Below are 13,023 nucleotides of genomic sequence, written 5' to 3'. Positions count from 1 at the left end.
TCTGACCACAGTTTCATCGTGCTGTTTTGTTTCCTGGGTTATGTCGTTTTGTGTTCCCTCTTAGTGGAGGCACCCCCTGTCATTGCATTAAAAGCAACAGCCACGGTAAGTGCCATTTCAGATAAGTCAAAAGGTTTTTGCTTATCTTGGCTTGTGGGAGAGTTTGATCAAGCTAAGCTGTCCTCACTGAATCAGAAAAGAGTTGAAAGCAACCTACAAGATTGACCAAATCAATAAACCGATTTTTTTTTCAAATGGTCTTGTGTGTTCTAATATCTCATTTGTAGCATAGTTCTCGTATTGAAGTCATGCTAGAATGTAGTATAATCGGTCTGTAATCAGCACATAAAACATCTAAAGGCACGAGCTTGAAGCTAACACCAGAAGATCCGGCATGGGGTGGAACGAGATTGAGAAAACAGCGCAGAATAGAGTGTTTACCGAGAGGAGTTGAAAAGCTGCTTTTCAATGTCTTTCCAGCAACGACAAAAAAAAGAAGCTATTCTCAACGTGTTGTGCTCATAGACCCGTCGCTTTGCCAGGGAGCATCCCTAAGTACTAATCGGTCTACATTTAAATTATGCTCTGCAGCAGTGATGTAAGACTTATTCCGAAACAATTAATGTTGAAAATAAATGTGATGTAAAGCTGTAAGATCATGACATGTTGGCCTTGCATGCCATTCCAGTTAAATTACAAATGAGTTCATTAATATGTTAATTAGGCCATGTTAATTTTTTGTTTACGCTGGCATCTGGAACAGCATTAGATTTCTCATCATATTGCTAATTGCATGTCAATGATGCTATTGAGCTCATTTACGCATGAATTTGTATGCAAATGTCACGTAAAAGGGGTTGGCTGGTAAAGTATGCACGTTTCTTTAAATGAGAATTATCGATAGTTTAAAAAAGATATATATTTGGGGAAGATTTGAATGATATCACACAGGGATAACTGCATAGCTAGACATATTAGAAAACTCGTTTAATAAGGTTGCGCATTGAAATGGAGGCAACGCCACTATTCCATGCGCTCCTTTATGACGTTTCATTCCAGAATCTGTAGGTTGATAAACTCCAACAAATAAATTCGATAGGCTATCACTTGGATGACATTTCAAACAAGATCTTTCAGACTTCCATTCAGCGCAAACTAAGATTTATCCAAACTTCTCAACAAAGGAATTCAAAAATGGGCAAAGTGAGTAGGCAAATGTACTTGCTCGTTTTTCAGTTGTTGACAGGTTTACTGTTTTGAGGTAACCTTAATATATTTTTTTATAAACAATTCGACAGGTTTGGCCTGTAGGCCTATGAAAGACATCCTTACTAGTGTAGAACAAATTCCCAGAGCCTTTCAAATCATGATGTCCATGTATTTAGAAATTCCAATTGTTAACTCATAACACACTTTTCAGGTTTGGGAGTCCAACCTGTGTGTCCACCCCACAAATCCCTCAGCAATCAGGATGATCCTGAGAAGGGTTGGTTTTCCAGGCTCATCTCAGAAGGCTGTGTGGAGTCCTGTGCTGCCACAGGTGCCCCAGAGGGCTGTACACCACGTGGAGGCCAGTGCCAATGCCAGCCATGACCTTTCCTGCCCCTTGACAGTGGAGCTGTTGAAGGCAAGAAATCTTTACATTCCTTGGTTGAAGGATAGTCCTACTGTCAATCAGGAAGTGAGCCAGCTCAAGAGGCCTAAACTGTCATGCCCCAAGTTGACCCAGCTGTCCCAGGGTGCTGTGCCGCATGTGGAGGCCGGTGCCAAAGCCAGTCAGGTATCCTCGTACCTTTCTTGGAAGAAGAGGAGGCTGAACGATTTTATTGCGGAACAGAAGAAGGTGAGCCAGCCCAAGAGGCCTAAACTGGTCCCCAGCATCAGGGCCCCCAAGGACCCCAGCCCACTACGACAGAAGCAGCAGCGACAGAGGAAGAGGCCAGCCGATAAGGTGTATGGCAGCAGGGGGTGCACGAGAGCAGCCAAGAAGGACATCTCTGGAGATCTGGCCCAGCTCAAGCCTGGTCAGTCCACAGGAGACGCCCGGAACAATACAGACACTGGGTAAATATCTTTACAGCTAATACTGTATTATGGAATTTGTATGATTTTGTTAATTTAATGACCCAATAGAATTCAATAGCTCTCATTTCCCTTGAAGTCTAGAAACAAGGTAGGTTCCATACTGTACAATGATAGAAGAGTTGGCTACAACACATACCAGTACAGTATGGAACCAGGCCAGGAACAAGGTGTTATGTGAGGTTGTGTTTGTATCCTATAGAGCTGAAGAACCTCGTCGTCTGGAGGTTACGAAGAACCTGACAGGCCTGTGGGGCAGCACTGGGCGAGGCCAGCCTCAGCCGACTCCACGAGCCAACCGTCTCAGCCCCTCCCTGGCCCAGTACTTAGCCGCCACTGTCACACCGAGGACCTTTGACCTCCAGTTAATGGGCATGACCTCTGACCTAATGGACTTCTTGGACATGCCCGAGGAGAGACTGTCTATAGAGCTTTGGGACCTCGGGGAGGGCACAGGGGACCAGCGCTACAAAGCCAACTGGCAATTCTCCGGGGAGCACGGCAATGTGCTGATGGAGGGAATCTGGCTCCAGGAAGACGACAACTGGTGATTTGGAGACCTCAGCTCGCCCAAACGCTTCCTCAGTAGGAAAGAGGCGGGAGCTTATCTGCTGATATTCACTCATTCATATGCACACATCAGTAAAGGCTTTGAGGAAAATAGAAATTGCAATTGGAAGTTCAGTTTACTTTCTGAATTTAAAAGGAATTGACCCCAACCCCGGAACATATTCACACATAGGCTCACACAAAAAAGGATGGCTCTTGAGGATTGCAGTATCTTATCTTTTTTATATACAATTCATATTTTCATTAGCATGAATACAGTCATTCTTGTGTTTTTATTCACCTTGAAAATCCTGCCATGACAACCAGAGAAGTGTAGCATTGTAGGGTTGCTGTGTCTGTGCATTTGACTAGTCTAAAACGTCATGAACTGATGGAGTCACAGGTGGGATGTGAACCCTGGTCGACTGCGTGAGAAACCACCATCTTAACAATTAGGCCAATAGATAATTCCTCCATTACACTGGCATAAGAGCCACTTATAGCAATGAATCTCTACCAGGTATAGTAGGACAAAATATTGAATAACTGATATGTCATATTACTTCCCCGAAAGGAATATAGATGTGTTGATCCGCAGGATGGGATATATGAGGATGATATGTCCATCCAAGCATCCAGACGCATGAAATAAATGAGCTTCTAAAATGCACTTGATTGCGCTGAAATAAATGGATTTACGTTAATGATTCTATATCTTATTCGCTTTTATACAGCGCGTGGTTATCTTTGAGCTTGTGAAAAAGTGAGTTTGTTTCAGTGTCAATTGGCGCTTTTTTCCCCTCATTCATCTAGAGTGTGTTATTTAAATGACTGATTTGTGATGGGGTTTTGGTTCATTCAGATGGGATTTACGGTGCCTTCAGAAGGTGTTCACACCCCTTGACTTTTTCCACATTTTGTTGTGTTACAGCCTGAATTTAAAATGGATTCAATTGAGATTTGTTTTGTCACTGGCCTACACACAATACCCCATAATATCAAAAGTGGAATTTCGTTTTTAGAAATGTTTGCAAATGAATTAAAATTGAAAAGTTGAAATGTCTTGAGTCAATAAGTATTCAACCCCTTTGTAATGACAAGCCTAAATAAGTTCGGGAATAAAAATGTGCTTAACAAGTCACATACGTTCCATGTGTGCAATAATAGTGTTTAACATGATTTTTGAATGACTACCTTATCTCTGTACCCCACACATACAATTATCTGTATGGTCCCTTAGTCGAGCAGTGAATTTCAAACACAGATTCAACCACAAAGACCAGGGAGGTTTTCCAATGCCTGACAAAGAAGGGCAACTATTGGTAGATGGGTAAAAATACAGGCATCCTTCCTAACTCAGTTGCCGGAGAGGAAGGAAACCGCTCAGGGATTTCACCATGAGGCCAATGGTGACTTTAAAACAGTTACAGAGTTTAATGGCCGTGATAGGAGAAAACTGAGGATGGATCAACAACATTGTAGTTACTCCACAAGACTAACATTAATGACAGATTGAAAAGAAGGAAGCCTGTACAGAATAAAAATGTACCAAAACATGCATCCTGTTTGCAAAAGGCACTAAAGCCTTCCTCTCCGCATTTATAAAATTGTTTATTCCAGTTACTAATAAGCATGCACTCCTTAAGAAAAGTACTTTAAAAACTGTTAAATCCCCATGGATTGATGAGGAATTAAAAAATGGTATTAAAAACTTGTATGGTTGAGAGGGACCAGGCATAAGGAATGGCAAATTAGTCTGGCTGCACAGCTGTCACCTGTGCTCCCTCTCTGGCCTCTAGGTCACCAGGCTGCTCGTTATGGCGCACACCTGTCACCATCGTTACGCGCACCTGCAAGTCATCAGACTCACCTGGACTCCATCACTTCCCTGATTACCTTCCCTATATGTCACTCCCTTTGGTTTCTTCCCCAGGTGTTATTGTTTCTGTGTCATGTCTGTGTGTTGTTTGTGGTTCTTAGTTTGTATTATGTTGAGTTTATTTATTAAAACAACTCACTCCCTGAACTTGCTTCCCAACTCTCCCCGCACATTTTTACAGAATAACGCCTCACCTCCTCACCTAAGGGAAGCATCCTGACTGGCTGAGTTGTTTTTTTTCTTCGGTGGGAATGACATCGGGTCCGGGAGCCGCTACAGACTCTCATGCCTCAGACAGATCGCCAGGCTCCCTTGCCTCAGCCGACTCGTCGGGCTTTCATGCCTTCGCCGGATCGCTAGGCTCCCCTGCTTCCACCGGTTCATCAGGCTCTCATGCCTCAGCTGGTTCGCCAGGCTCCTCTGCCTCAGCCGGTCTGTCAGGTTGCCGTGCATCAGCAGGGGTGACCGGTCCGCTCCTGATTCCCAGGACATCCCTTTGGTTGGCGTCCTGCGGCTGGAGCCGAACGCGCCGGGGAGGGGGTACCGTCACGTATGCTCTCTCTCTAGGTCACCGTGCTTCCGCGTCTCAGCCGGACTGACAGGTTTCCCACGCCTCAGCAGAGGTGACTGGTACACTCCTGATCGTCATTTTGGTCAGCGTCCTGCGGCTAGAGCCTCGCGTCGGAGGGGGTACTGTCATTTGTGCTCCCTCTAGGTCACCAGGCTGCTCGTTATGGCGCACACCTGTCACCATCGTTACGCGCACCTACACGTCACCAGACTCACCTGGACTCATCCCTTCTCTGATTACCTTCCCTATAGATGTCACTCCCTTTGGTTCCTTCTCCAAGCGTTATTGTTTCTGTTCCTGTGTCATGTCTGTCCGTGCTTCTTATTTTGGATTATGTTGTGTTTATTAAAACACTCACTCCCTGAATTTGCTTCCCGACTCTCAGCGCACATCGTTACAACAGCTGATCGGCAAATGTACTGTAAATTGAGAAATCATGTGACTAAAATAAGAAATTGTATTATGAAACAAATTACACAAAGAATGATAGTAAAAAGCTTTGGAGCACCTTAAATGAAATTTTGGATAAAAGGGTGAACTCAGCTCCATCATTCATTGAATCAGATGGTTCGTTCATTACAAAACCCACTGATATTGCCAACTACTAAACATTTTTTTTTCATTGGCAAGATTAGCAAGTTTAGGCATGACATGCGAACAACAAATTCTGAACCTACACATCCATGAATAACTGAAAATATTATGAAAGACAAATGTAATTTTGAATGCTGTAAAGTGAGTGTAAAAGAGGTTCAAAAAAATGTGTTGTTTATCAACAATGACAAAGCTGAGTCTGACAACTTGGATGGAAAATGACTGAGGATGATAGCGAACTGTATTGTCACTCCTATTTGCCGTCTATTCAATCTAAGCCTACAGGAAAGTGTGTGCCCTCTGGCCTGTAGGGAAGCAAAAGTCATTCCGCTATCCAGGAATAGCAAAGCACCCTTTACTGGTTCAAACAGCTGACTAATCAGCCTGCTACCAACCCTTCGTAAACTTTTTGAAAAAATGGTGTTTGACCAGATACCATGCTATTTCCCAGTAAACAAAGAATCAACTTTCAGCACGTTTATAGGAAAGTGCACTCAACATGTAGGGCACTTATGATTGGATGAAATAAATTGACAAGATAGTTGGAGCTGTTTTGTTAGACTTCACTGCAGCTTTTGACGTTATCGATCATAATCGGCTGCTGCAAAAACGTACGTTTTATGGCTTTACATCCCCTGCTATAGCGTGGATCGAAAGTTATCTAACAGAACACAGATGGTGTTTTTTAATGGAAGCCTCTCCAACATAATCCAGGTAGAGTCAGGCATTCCCCAGGGCAACTGTCTAGGCCTCTTACTTAATTTTTTAAATTATTTTACTAATGACCTGCCACCTCCACTGAATAAAGCCTGTGTGTCTATGTATGCTGATGACTCAACACTATACACGTCAGCCCTCCACAGCAAGTGAAATCACTGCAACACTTAAGAGCTGCAGTCAGTTTAAGATTTGGTGGAAAGTAATAAACTAGTCCTAAATATTTCCAAAACTAAAAGCATTAGATTTGGTACAAATCATTCACTTAACCCTATATCTCAACTAAATCTTGTAATTAATCATGTGGAAATTGAGCAGTTGGAGGATACTAAACTGTTTGGTGTAACCCTGGATTGTAAACTGTCATGGTCAAAACATTGATGCAACAGTAGCTAAGATGAGGAGAGTTCTCTCCGTAATAAAGCGTTGCTCTGCTTTCTTGACATTGCCATCAACAAAACAAGTCCTACAGGCCCTAGTTTTGTCACACCTGGACTACTGCCCAGTTATATGATCAAGTGTCACAAAGAGGGACATAGGCAAATTACAGTTTGCCAGAAAAGAGTAGCACGGCTGAGCTTAAATGTTCACGGAGAGAACAACAAGATGCATGTTAATCTGTCCTGGCTCACAGTGGTGGAGAGATTGACTGCATCACTACTTGTCTTTGTGTGAGGTATTGACATGTTGAAAGCACAGAGCTGTCTGTTCAAACGACTAGCACACAGCTCAGACACCCATGCATACCCCACAAGACATGCCACTAGGGGTCCCTTCACAGTCCCCAAGTCCAGAACAGACTGGAAAAAGTACAGTACTACACAGGGCCATGACTACAGGGAATTCTATTGCACATCAAGTAACTCATGCAAGCAGTCGAATCAGATTTTTTTTAAACAACACCTTATGGAACAATGCGGACTGTGAGGAGACCCACACACAGACACACACACACACACACACCAGAGCATGCACTCTACACATGTGTATGTATGGTGCTATTATAAATGTTGTATTTTAGATATGTAGTGGTGTAATAATGTTATATGTACTGTTTTATTGAATTTTTGTTTTTTTTCCATCATTTGTTTGGACCCCAGGAAGAGTAGTTGCTGCCTTGGCAGGAACTAATGGGGATCCTTGATAAATACAAATACAAAGTAAAACTGTAAAAAAATGTGGCAAAGAAAGGAACTTTATGTCCTGAATACAAAGCGTTATGTTTGGGGCAAATCCAACACAACCCATCACTGAGTACCACTCTTCATATTTTCAAGCATGGTGGTGGCTGCATCATGTTATGGATATGCTTGTCATTGGCAAGGACTAGGGAGTCTTTTTAGGATCAAAATAAACGGAAAAGAGCCAAGTCCAGGCAAAATCCTAGAGGAAAACCTGGTTCAGTCTACTTTCCAACAGACACTGGGAGACAAATTCACCTTTCAGCAGGATAATAATCTGAAACACAAGGAGTTGTTTACCAAGACGATACTGAATGTTCCTGATTGGCCTAGTTACAGTTTTGACTTAAATCGGCTTGAAAATCTATGGCAAGATTTTGAATTGAGGCTGTAACACATAAAAATGTGGAATAAGTCAACGGGTATGAATACTTTCTGAAGGCACTGTAAATACCATCTGAATGGTTTATTTCTAACTGTGCGTGCGTGTGTTTGTAATCATGCCATATGCTTTTAATTTGGAGGAATCTGCTGGAGTTGGACAGGCGAGAGCATATCTGAGGGACTCACAAGCTGTTTTCAGTGGAAGGAGGTGTACATTGCCCCGAGATGCTGATCTGGGGTCAGTTTTGCATCTTCTCCACTAATGGTTACGGTTAGGGAGGGGGTGGGGGGGTGTGATCCTTGATCTGTACCTAGGGGAAACTTCATCCCTGAGCGTGGGAGGTGGTGAGAGGCGGGTAAACATGGGTAAATGGATTCCTGGTGTCTATATTTCATGTTGAAAATTGGCTCGTAAATCCACTGGTTTTGATCTATGGAACCCTTCGCCGCTTGAAAAAACCTCTGTAAATGTGTAATTTCTCCCTTGACGGAACACAGACGAGAAGCGATCTTTCTTATTTTCTCTCTCTCTCTCTCTCTCTCTCTCTCTCTCTCTCTCTCTCTCTCTCTCTCTCTCTCTCTCTCTCTCTCTCTCTCTCTCTCTCTCTCTCTCTCTCTCTCTCTCTCTCTCTCTCTCTCTCTCTCTCTTTCCATCCCCCTGTATTCAGTGGAGCGCTAGGCTCATGTTGGATTAATGCTCTCCTTTCCTCTCTCTCCTTTCATGCTCTTTTGATATCTTCTTTTCATCACCGCTCATCCATTTATCAAACCTGCTACTATGAGAGTGACTTTGCTTCTGAGATCTAGAAGGTGTGTGTGCGTGTGTATGCATGTGTGGTGTGTGCGTGCACACGCATGCGAGTGTAGAGTATAAACACAGACATGATATTAATAAAAAATATATATTAATAAAAACAGGTCAAAGATGGGTAGGTGGGATGACTCGCTACTCATGTGTGAATGATAAAGACTCCCAACCAAATCCATCTGGATCAGCTGTAAGCTACACCACACGCTCCTCTGCTCCAGTATGTGTGTGTGCGCGAGCGTGTGTGTGTGTCCACGTGTGTGGCGGTGATGTGAAAAGCATGAGGCAGAACTCTATGGCAGAGTGGTTTATAATCTAACAGCAATGGCTGTTAGGTGATGGGAGGCAGATGGGGTCTCTTTATCAACCCGTGGACTACGCCTTTAATCAGGGCCTAAGAGGTGTGAGGGGGGTTTATCATAATTGAACTGTATCCTGGATAATCGTAGCTATATGTCACTGTTGCATGGCTGTGCCGGCTGAACAAGCTATGACTGGGAAGCGAGGAGGCATGATTGAACACAGAGTTAAGAGGAGAGACGTCTGGTAAAAGACATAGACAGAAGAGGGTCACATCCCAAATGGCACCCTATGCTCTTTATATAGTGCACCATTTTTTGACCAAAGGCCTCTGGTAAAAAGTAGTGCATTATAAAGGGAATAGAGTACCATTTGGGATGCAGACAGGTATTACAGGAAGTGATATAGAAGGGCTGTTCTTGTCTGAAGATGGTGGATTCCTCTGCTGGTTACATTAGGTTTTGTAGGTGGTGTGTTACATTTTCTCGATCTCATTTTTCCCAACACAAAACTCTGCGGCCAAGCTCTGTTCCATCCTATTTCCCTTCAATTAACCTGCGAATGGACAAAAGTGTTTATTGACCTCATGTCTCCTACCATGATAAATACCTATACAATGTGGTCATATACAATATGAAATTAGTGAAATATTTTATTAAGATGAGCAGAATTGACTGTGGGGGTTCTAAGCTAACATATGGAATAGAAATACCATGTTACACCCTGATCTGTTTCACCTGTCTTGTGCTTGTCTCCACCCCCTCCAGGTGTTGCCCATTTTCCCCATCATCCCCTGTGTATTTATACCTCTGTTTTCTGTTTGTCTGTTGCCAGTTCGTCTTGTCTCGTCAAGCCTACCAGGGTGTTTTCCGGTACAACTGCTCGCTTTAGTCCCTGCTTTCTAGTTCTTCCGGTTTTGACCATTCTGCCTGCCCTGACCCTGAGCCTGCCTGCCGTTCTGTACCTTTTGACACTGCCCTGGATTAGTGACCTCTGCCTGCCCTTGACCTGTCATTTGCCTGCCTACTGTTTTGAAAATAAACTGTCTGCATCTGGGTCTTATCCTGAGTTCTGATAGTACGAACTTGCCATGACTGCCCCAGCAGACTTCCGTGGAATGTTTGTTAGGTGGCCAGACACGACAGTAACCTCCCAGCCCCTCAGTAACCCCTCTGTCAGCAGTAACCCCTCAGTAACCCCGGCTTCCCGAGAACTCCGCTTAACTCCCCTGAAATGCTTTGCTGGAGAGTCAGGAACCTGTTGGGTGTATCTCTCTCTGTGTTCCCTCATCTTCGAGCTGCAGCCCCATACCTCATAATGCTGATGCCTGGGAGGGCCCTTGCTTGGGCTACGGCGGTGTGGGAACAACAATCTGCCATATGCTTCAGTCTGGAGGACTCTCCCGTTGTCCGGGAGAGAGGCTGCCCGGAAGTTACTCCAGCTTTGTCAAGACTCCCGCAGTGTGGCAGACTATGCTGTTGATTTTCGTATGTTGGCTGCCGAGAGTGCCTGGAACCCAGAATCCCTGTTCGACACGTTCCTCCACGGATTATCGGAGGAGGTTAAAGACGAGCTCGCAGCCTGACTCACTCATCGCCCAGACCATCCGGATCGATGGGCGGCTACGGGAACATAGGAGGTAGAGATCTAATTCCTGTCCCACTCGCTCGCCCAAGGATACCACCTCGCCTCTGAGGAAAACCGGAAGTCCCCGGCGTCTACGTTTCAGAGAATCCGAGGTTATCCGAGTTCGCCTGAGAGTCTCCGAGGTCTGCCGACTCGCCTCTTCCGGAGCCGATGCACCTCGGCAGAGCTAACATCAAGAGTTGTCTGTATTGCGGCACTACCGGTCATTACATGTCTACCTGTCCATTAAAAGACATCAGTAGGTACGAGTACTCTGGTAGGCCATAGGGAGAATTTTCATACTCCCCTTACTCGTACCCATCCTCATGCAATCCTGCGGTGGGGCGACCAGTATAAATCTCTCCAGGTACTCATTGACTCTGGGGCCAATTAGAATGTCATGGACACCTGGTGTCAGAGCTGGGCAACCCCACTCAGCCCCTCTCCATTCCCATGGACGTTAGAGCGCTGGATGGGCGCTCTATAGGCAGTCACCCATAATACCACTCCTATCAACCTGCGAGTGTCAGGGAACCACAGTGAGAGTATGCAGTTCATGCTCATCAAGTCTCCTCAGGTACCCGTGGTATTGAGGTTTTCTTGGCTCCAGCGTCACAATCCCCTCATCGACTGGACCGCTGGTGCTATCATGGGCTGGAACCCATTTTGCCACGCTCAATGCCTGAAGTCGGCGCAGCCTGCTCCGGGACATCTTCTTATGGGCTCGGAAGAAGCCCCGGACCGCTCCGCCTTTCCGGCGGAGTACCAGGACCTCTAGGAGGTTTTCAGAAAGACCCGGGCCACTTCGCTTCCTCCGCATCGACCCTATGACTGCCTGATAGACCTTCTCCTGGGCACTACACCACCCCGGGGACAGCTGTATTCACTGTTGGGTATAGAGACCAAGGCTATGGAAACGTACATTGAGGACTCCCTGGCTGCAGGTTGTCTTTCTGCTTTTCCCCGCCAGCATACCGGGGCCTCAGTGACATCACGGTTAAGAACCGCTACCTGCTACCACTCATAGCCTCGACTTTCGAGCCGCTCAGGGTGCCACCATTTTCTCTAAGTTGGACCTGCGGAATGCCTACCATCTGGTGCAGATACGGGAAGATGACGAGTGGAATGCATTCTTCAACATGGCTAGCGGTCACTACGAATACCTGGTGGTGCCATTCAGTCTGACCATCGCTCCTGCTGTGTTCCAGGCACTGGTTAACAATGTTCTCCGCGACATGTTGAACCGGTTCATGTTCATCTACCTCAACGACATCCTCGTCTTTTCCCTCTCAGCTCAATAACACGTTCTCCATGTCCGACAAGTCCTCCAGCTTCTCCTGGAGAACCAGCTTTTTGTGAAAGCAGAAAAATGCGAATTCCATCGCTCCACCATCTCCTTCCTTGGATACATCATCGCTGCTGGTAATGTGCAGATGGATCCCGGAAAGGTGAGAGCGGTGGTGGATTGGTCTCAAACCACGTCCAGAGTGCAGCTGCAGCGCTTCTTGTGATTTTACCATTTCTATCACCATTTTATCTGGGGTTACAGCACCCTGGCTTCCCCCATTTCAGCCCTCACCTCTCCCAAGGTTCCATTCACGTTGTCTCCAGCTGCTGACCAGGCGTTCCTGGACCTTAAACACCCCTTCACCACAGCTCCCATATTAATTAATCCGGACTTGTCCCGTCAGTTCATGGTAAAGGTCGACGCTTCGGAATTCGGAGTCGGGACTGTCCTGTCCCAGTGTTCTGCGCCTTCTTCTCCCATCGTCTTAACGTCACAGAGAAGAATTATGATGTGGGAAATCGAGAACTACTCACGGTGAAGATGGTGTTGGAGAACTGGAGGCACTGGTTAGAGTGGGAGGAACATCCATTCATTGTGTGGACGGATCACAAGAACCTGGAATATCTCTGCACCGTCTCAACTCCAGGAAAGCTCGATGGGCCCTGCTTTTCACTCGGTTCAACTTTACCATCTCCTACCGCCCGGGGTCCAAGAACGTAAGCCAGATGCGCTTTCCCACCACTACAGCCCCGCTGCTTCACCCTTGGACATCTGGGGAATAGATAACAAGGTCTGTGAGGCACAGTGTTCCTAGCCGGACCCAGCTAGTCGGATGTTTGCCCCAGACGTTGCCCGCTCCCCGGTCCTGGAATTGCCTGTCACCCTGGCTCCAGTCGGACCCAGGCCTTTGTTTGACAACACTTTTGGTGGCCCACCATGGTCCCTGACGTCTCCGCGTTCGTTGCTGCCTGCACTGTCTGTGCTCAAAATAAGATTCCTCTACAAGCTCCTGCTGGCCTCCTTCAACAACTTCCTGTCCCTCAC

General features: G+C 45.7%; 1 protein-coding gene across 2 annotated transcripts; it reads left to right on the top strand.

Moving 5' to 3' along the window:
- The first annotated feature begins 395 nt into the window (after positions 1 to 395).
- Positions 396 to 3,111, top strand: LOC139541765 (uncharacterized). 2 transcript variants are annotated; one of them, XM_071346720.1, is made up of 3 exons: positions 396 to 598; positions 1,421 to 2,064; positions 2,285 to 3,111. In XM_071346720.1, the coding sequence occupies exons 1-3, from the start codon at positions 581 to 583 to the stop codon at positions 2,631 to 2,633; spliced, it is 1,011 nt and encodes a 336-aa protein (XP_071202821.1). In that variant the 5' UTR covers positions 396 to 580; the 3' UTR covers positions 2,634 to 3,111. The 2 variants fall into 2 exon arrangements, with proteins under 2 accessions (XP_071202821.1, XP_071202822.1); XM_071346721.1 differs by lacking the exon at positions 396 to 598 and adding an exon at positions 759 to 1,203.
- The last annotated feature ends 9,912 nt before the right edge of the window (positions 3,112 to 13,023 follow it).

The sequence above is a fragment of the Salvelinus alpinus genome, chromosome 16 (assembly GCF_045679555.1).
Source record: "Salvelinus alpinus chromosome 16, SLU_Salpinus.1, whole genome shotgun sequence".
NCBI lineage: Eukaryota > Metazoa > Chordata > Actinopteri > Salmoniformes > Salmonidae > Salvelinus > Salvelinus alpinus.
This window is presented reverse-complemented; position numbering and strand designations above follow the sequence as displayed.

Coding starts and splice junctions, on each gene's coding strand:
- LOC139541765 (XM_071346720.1), top strand. Junction 2,065..2,284: donor CGGAACAATACAGACACTGG/GTAAATATCTTT, acceptor TGTATCCTATAG/AGCTGAAGAACCTCGTCGTC.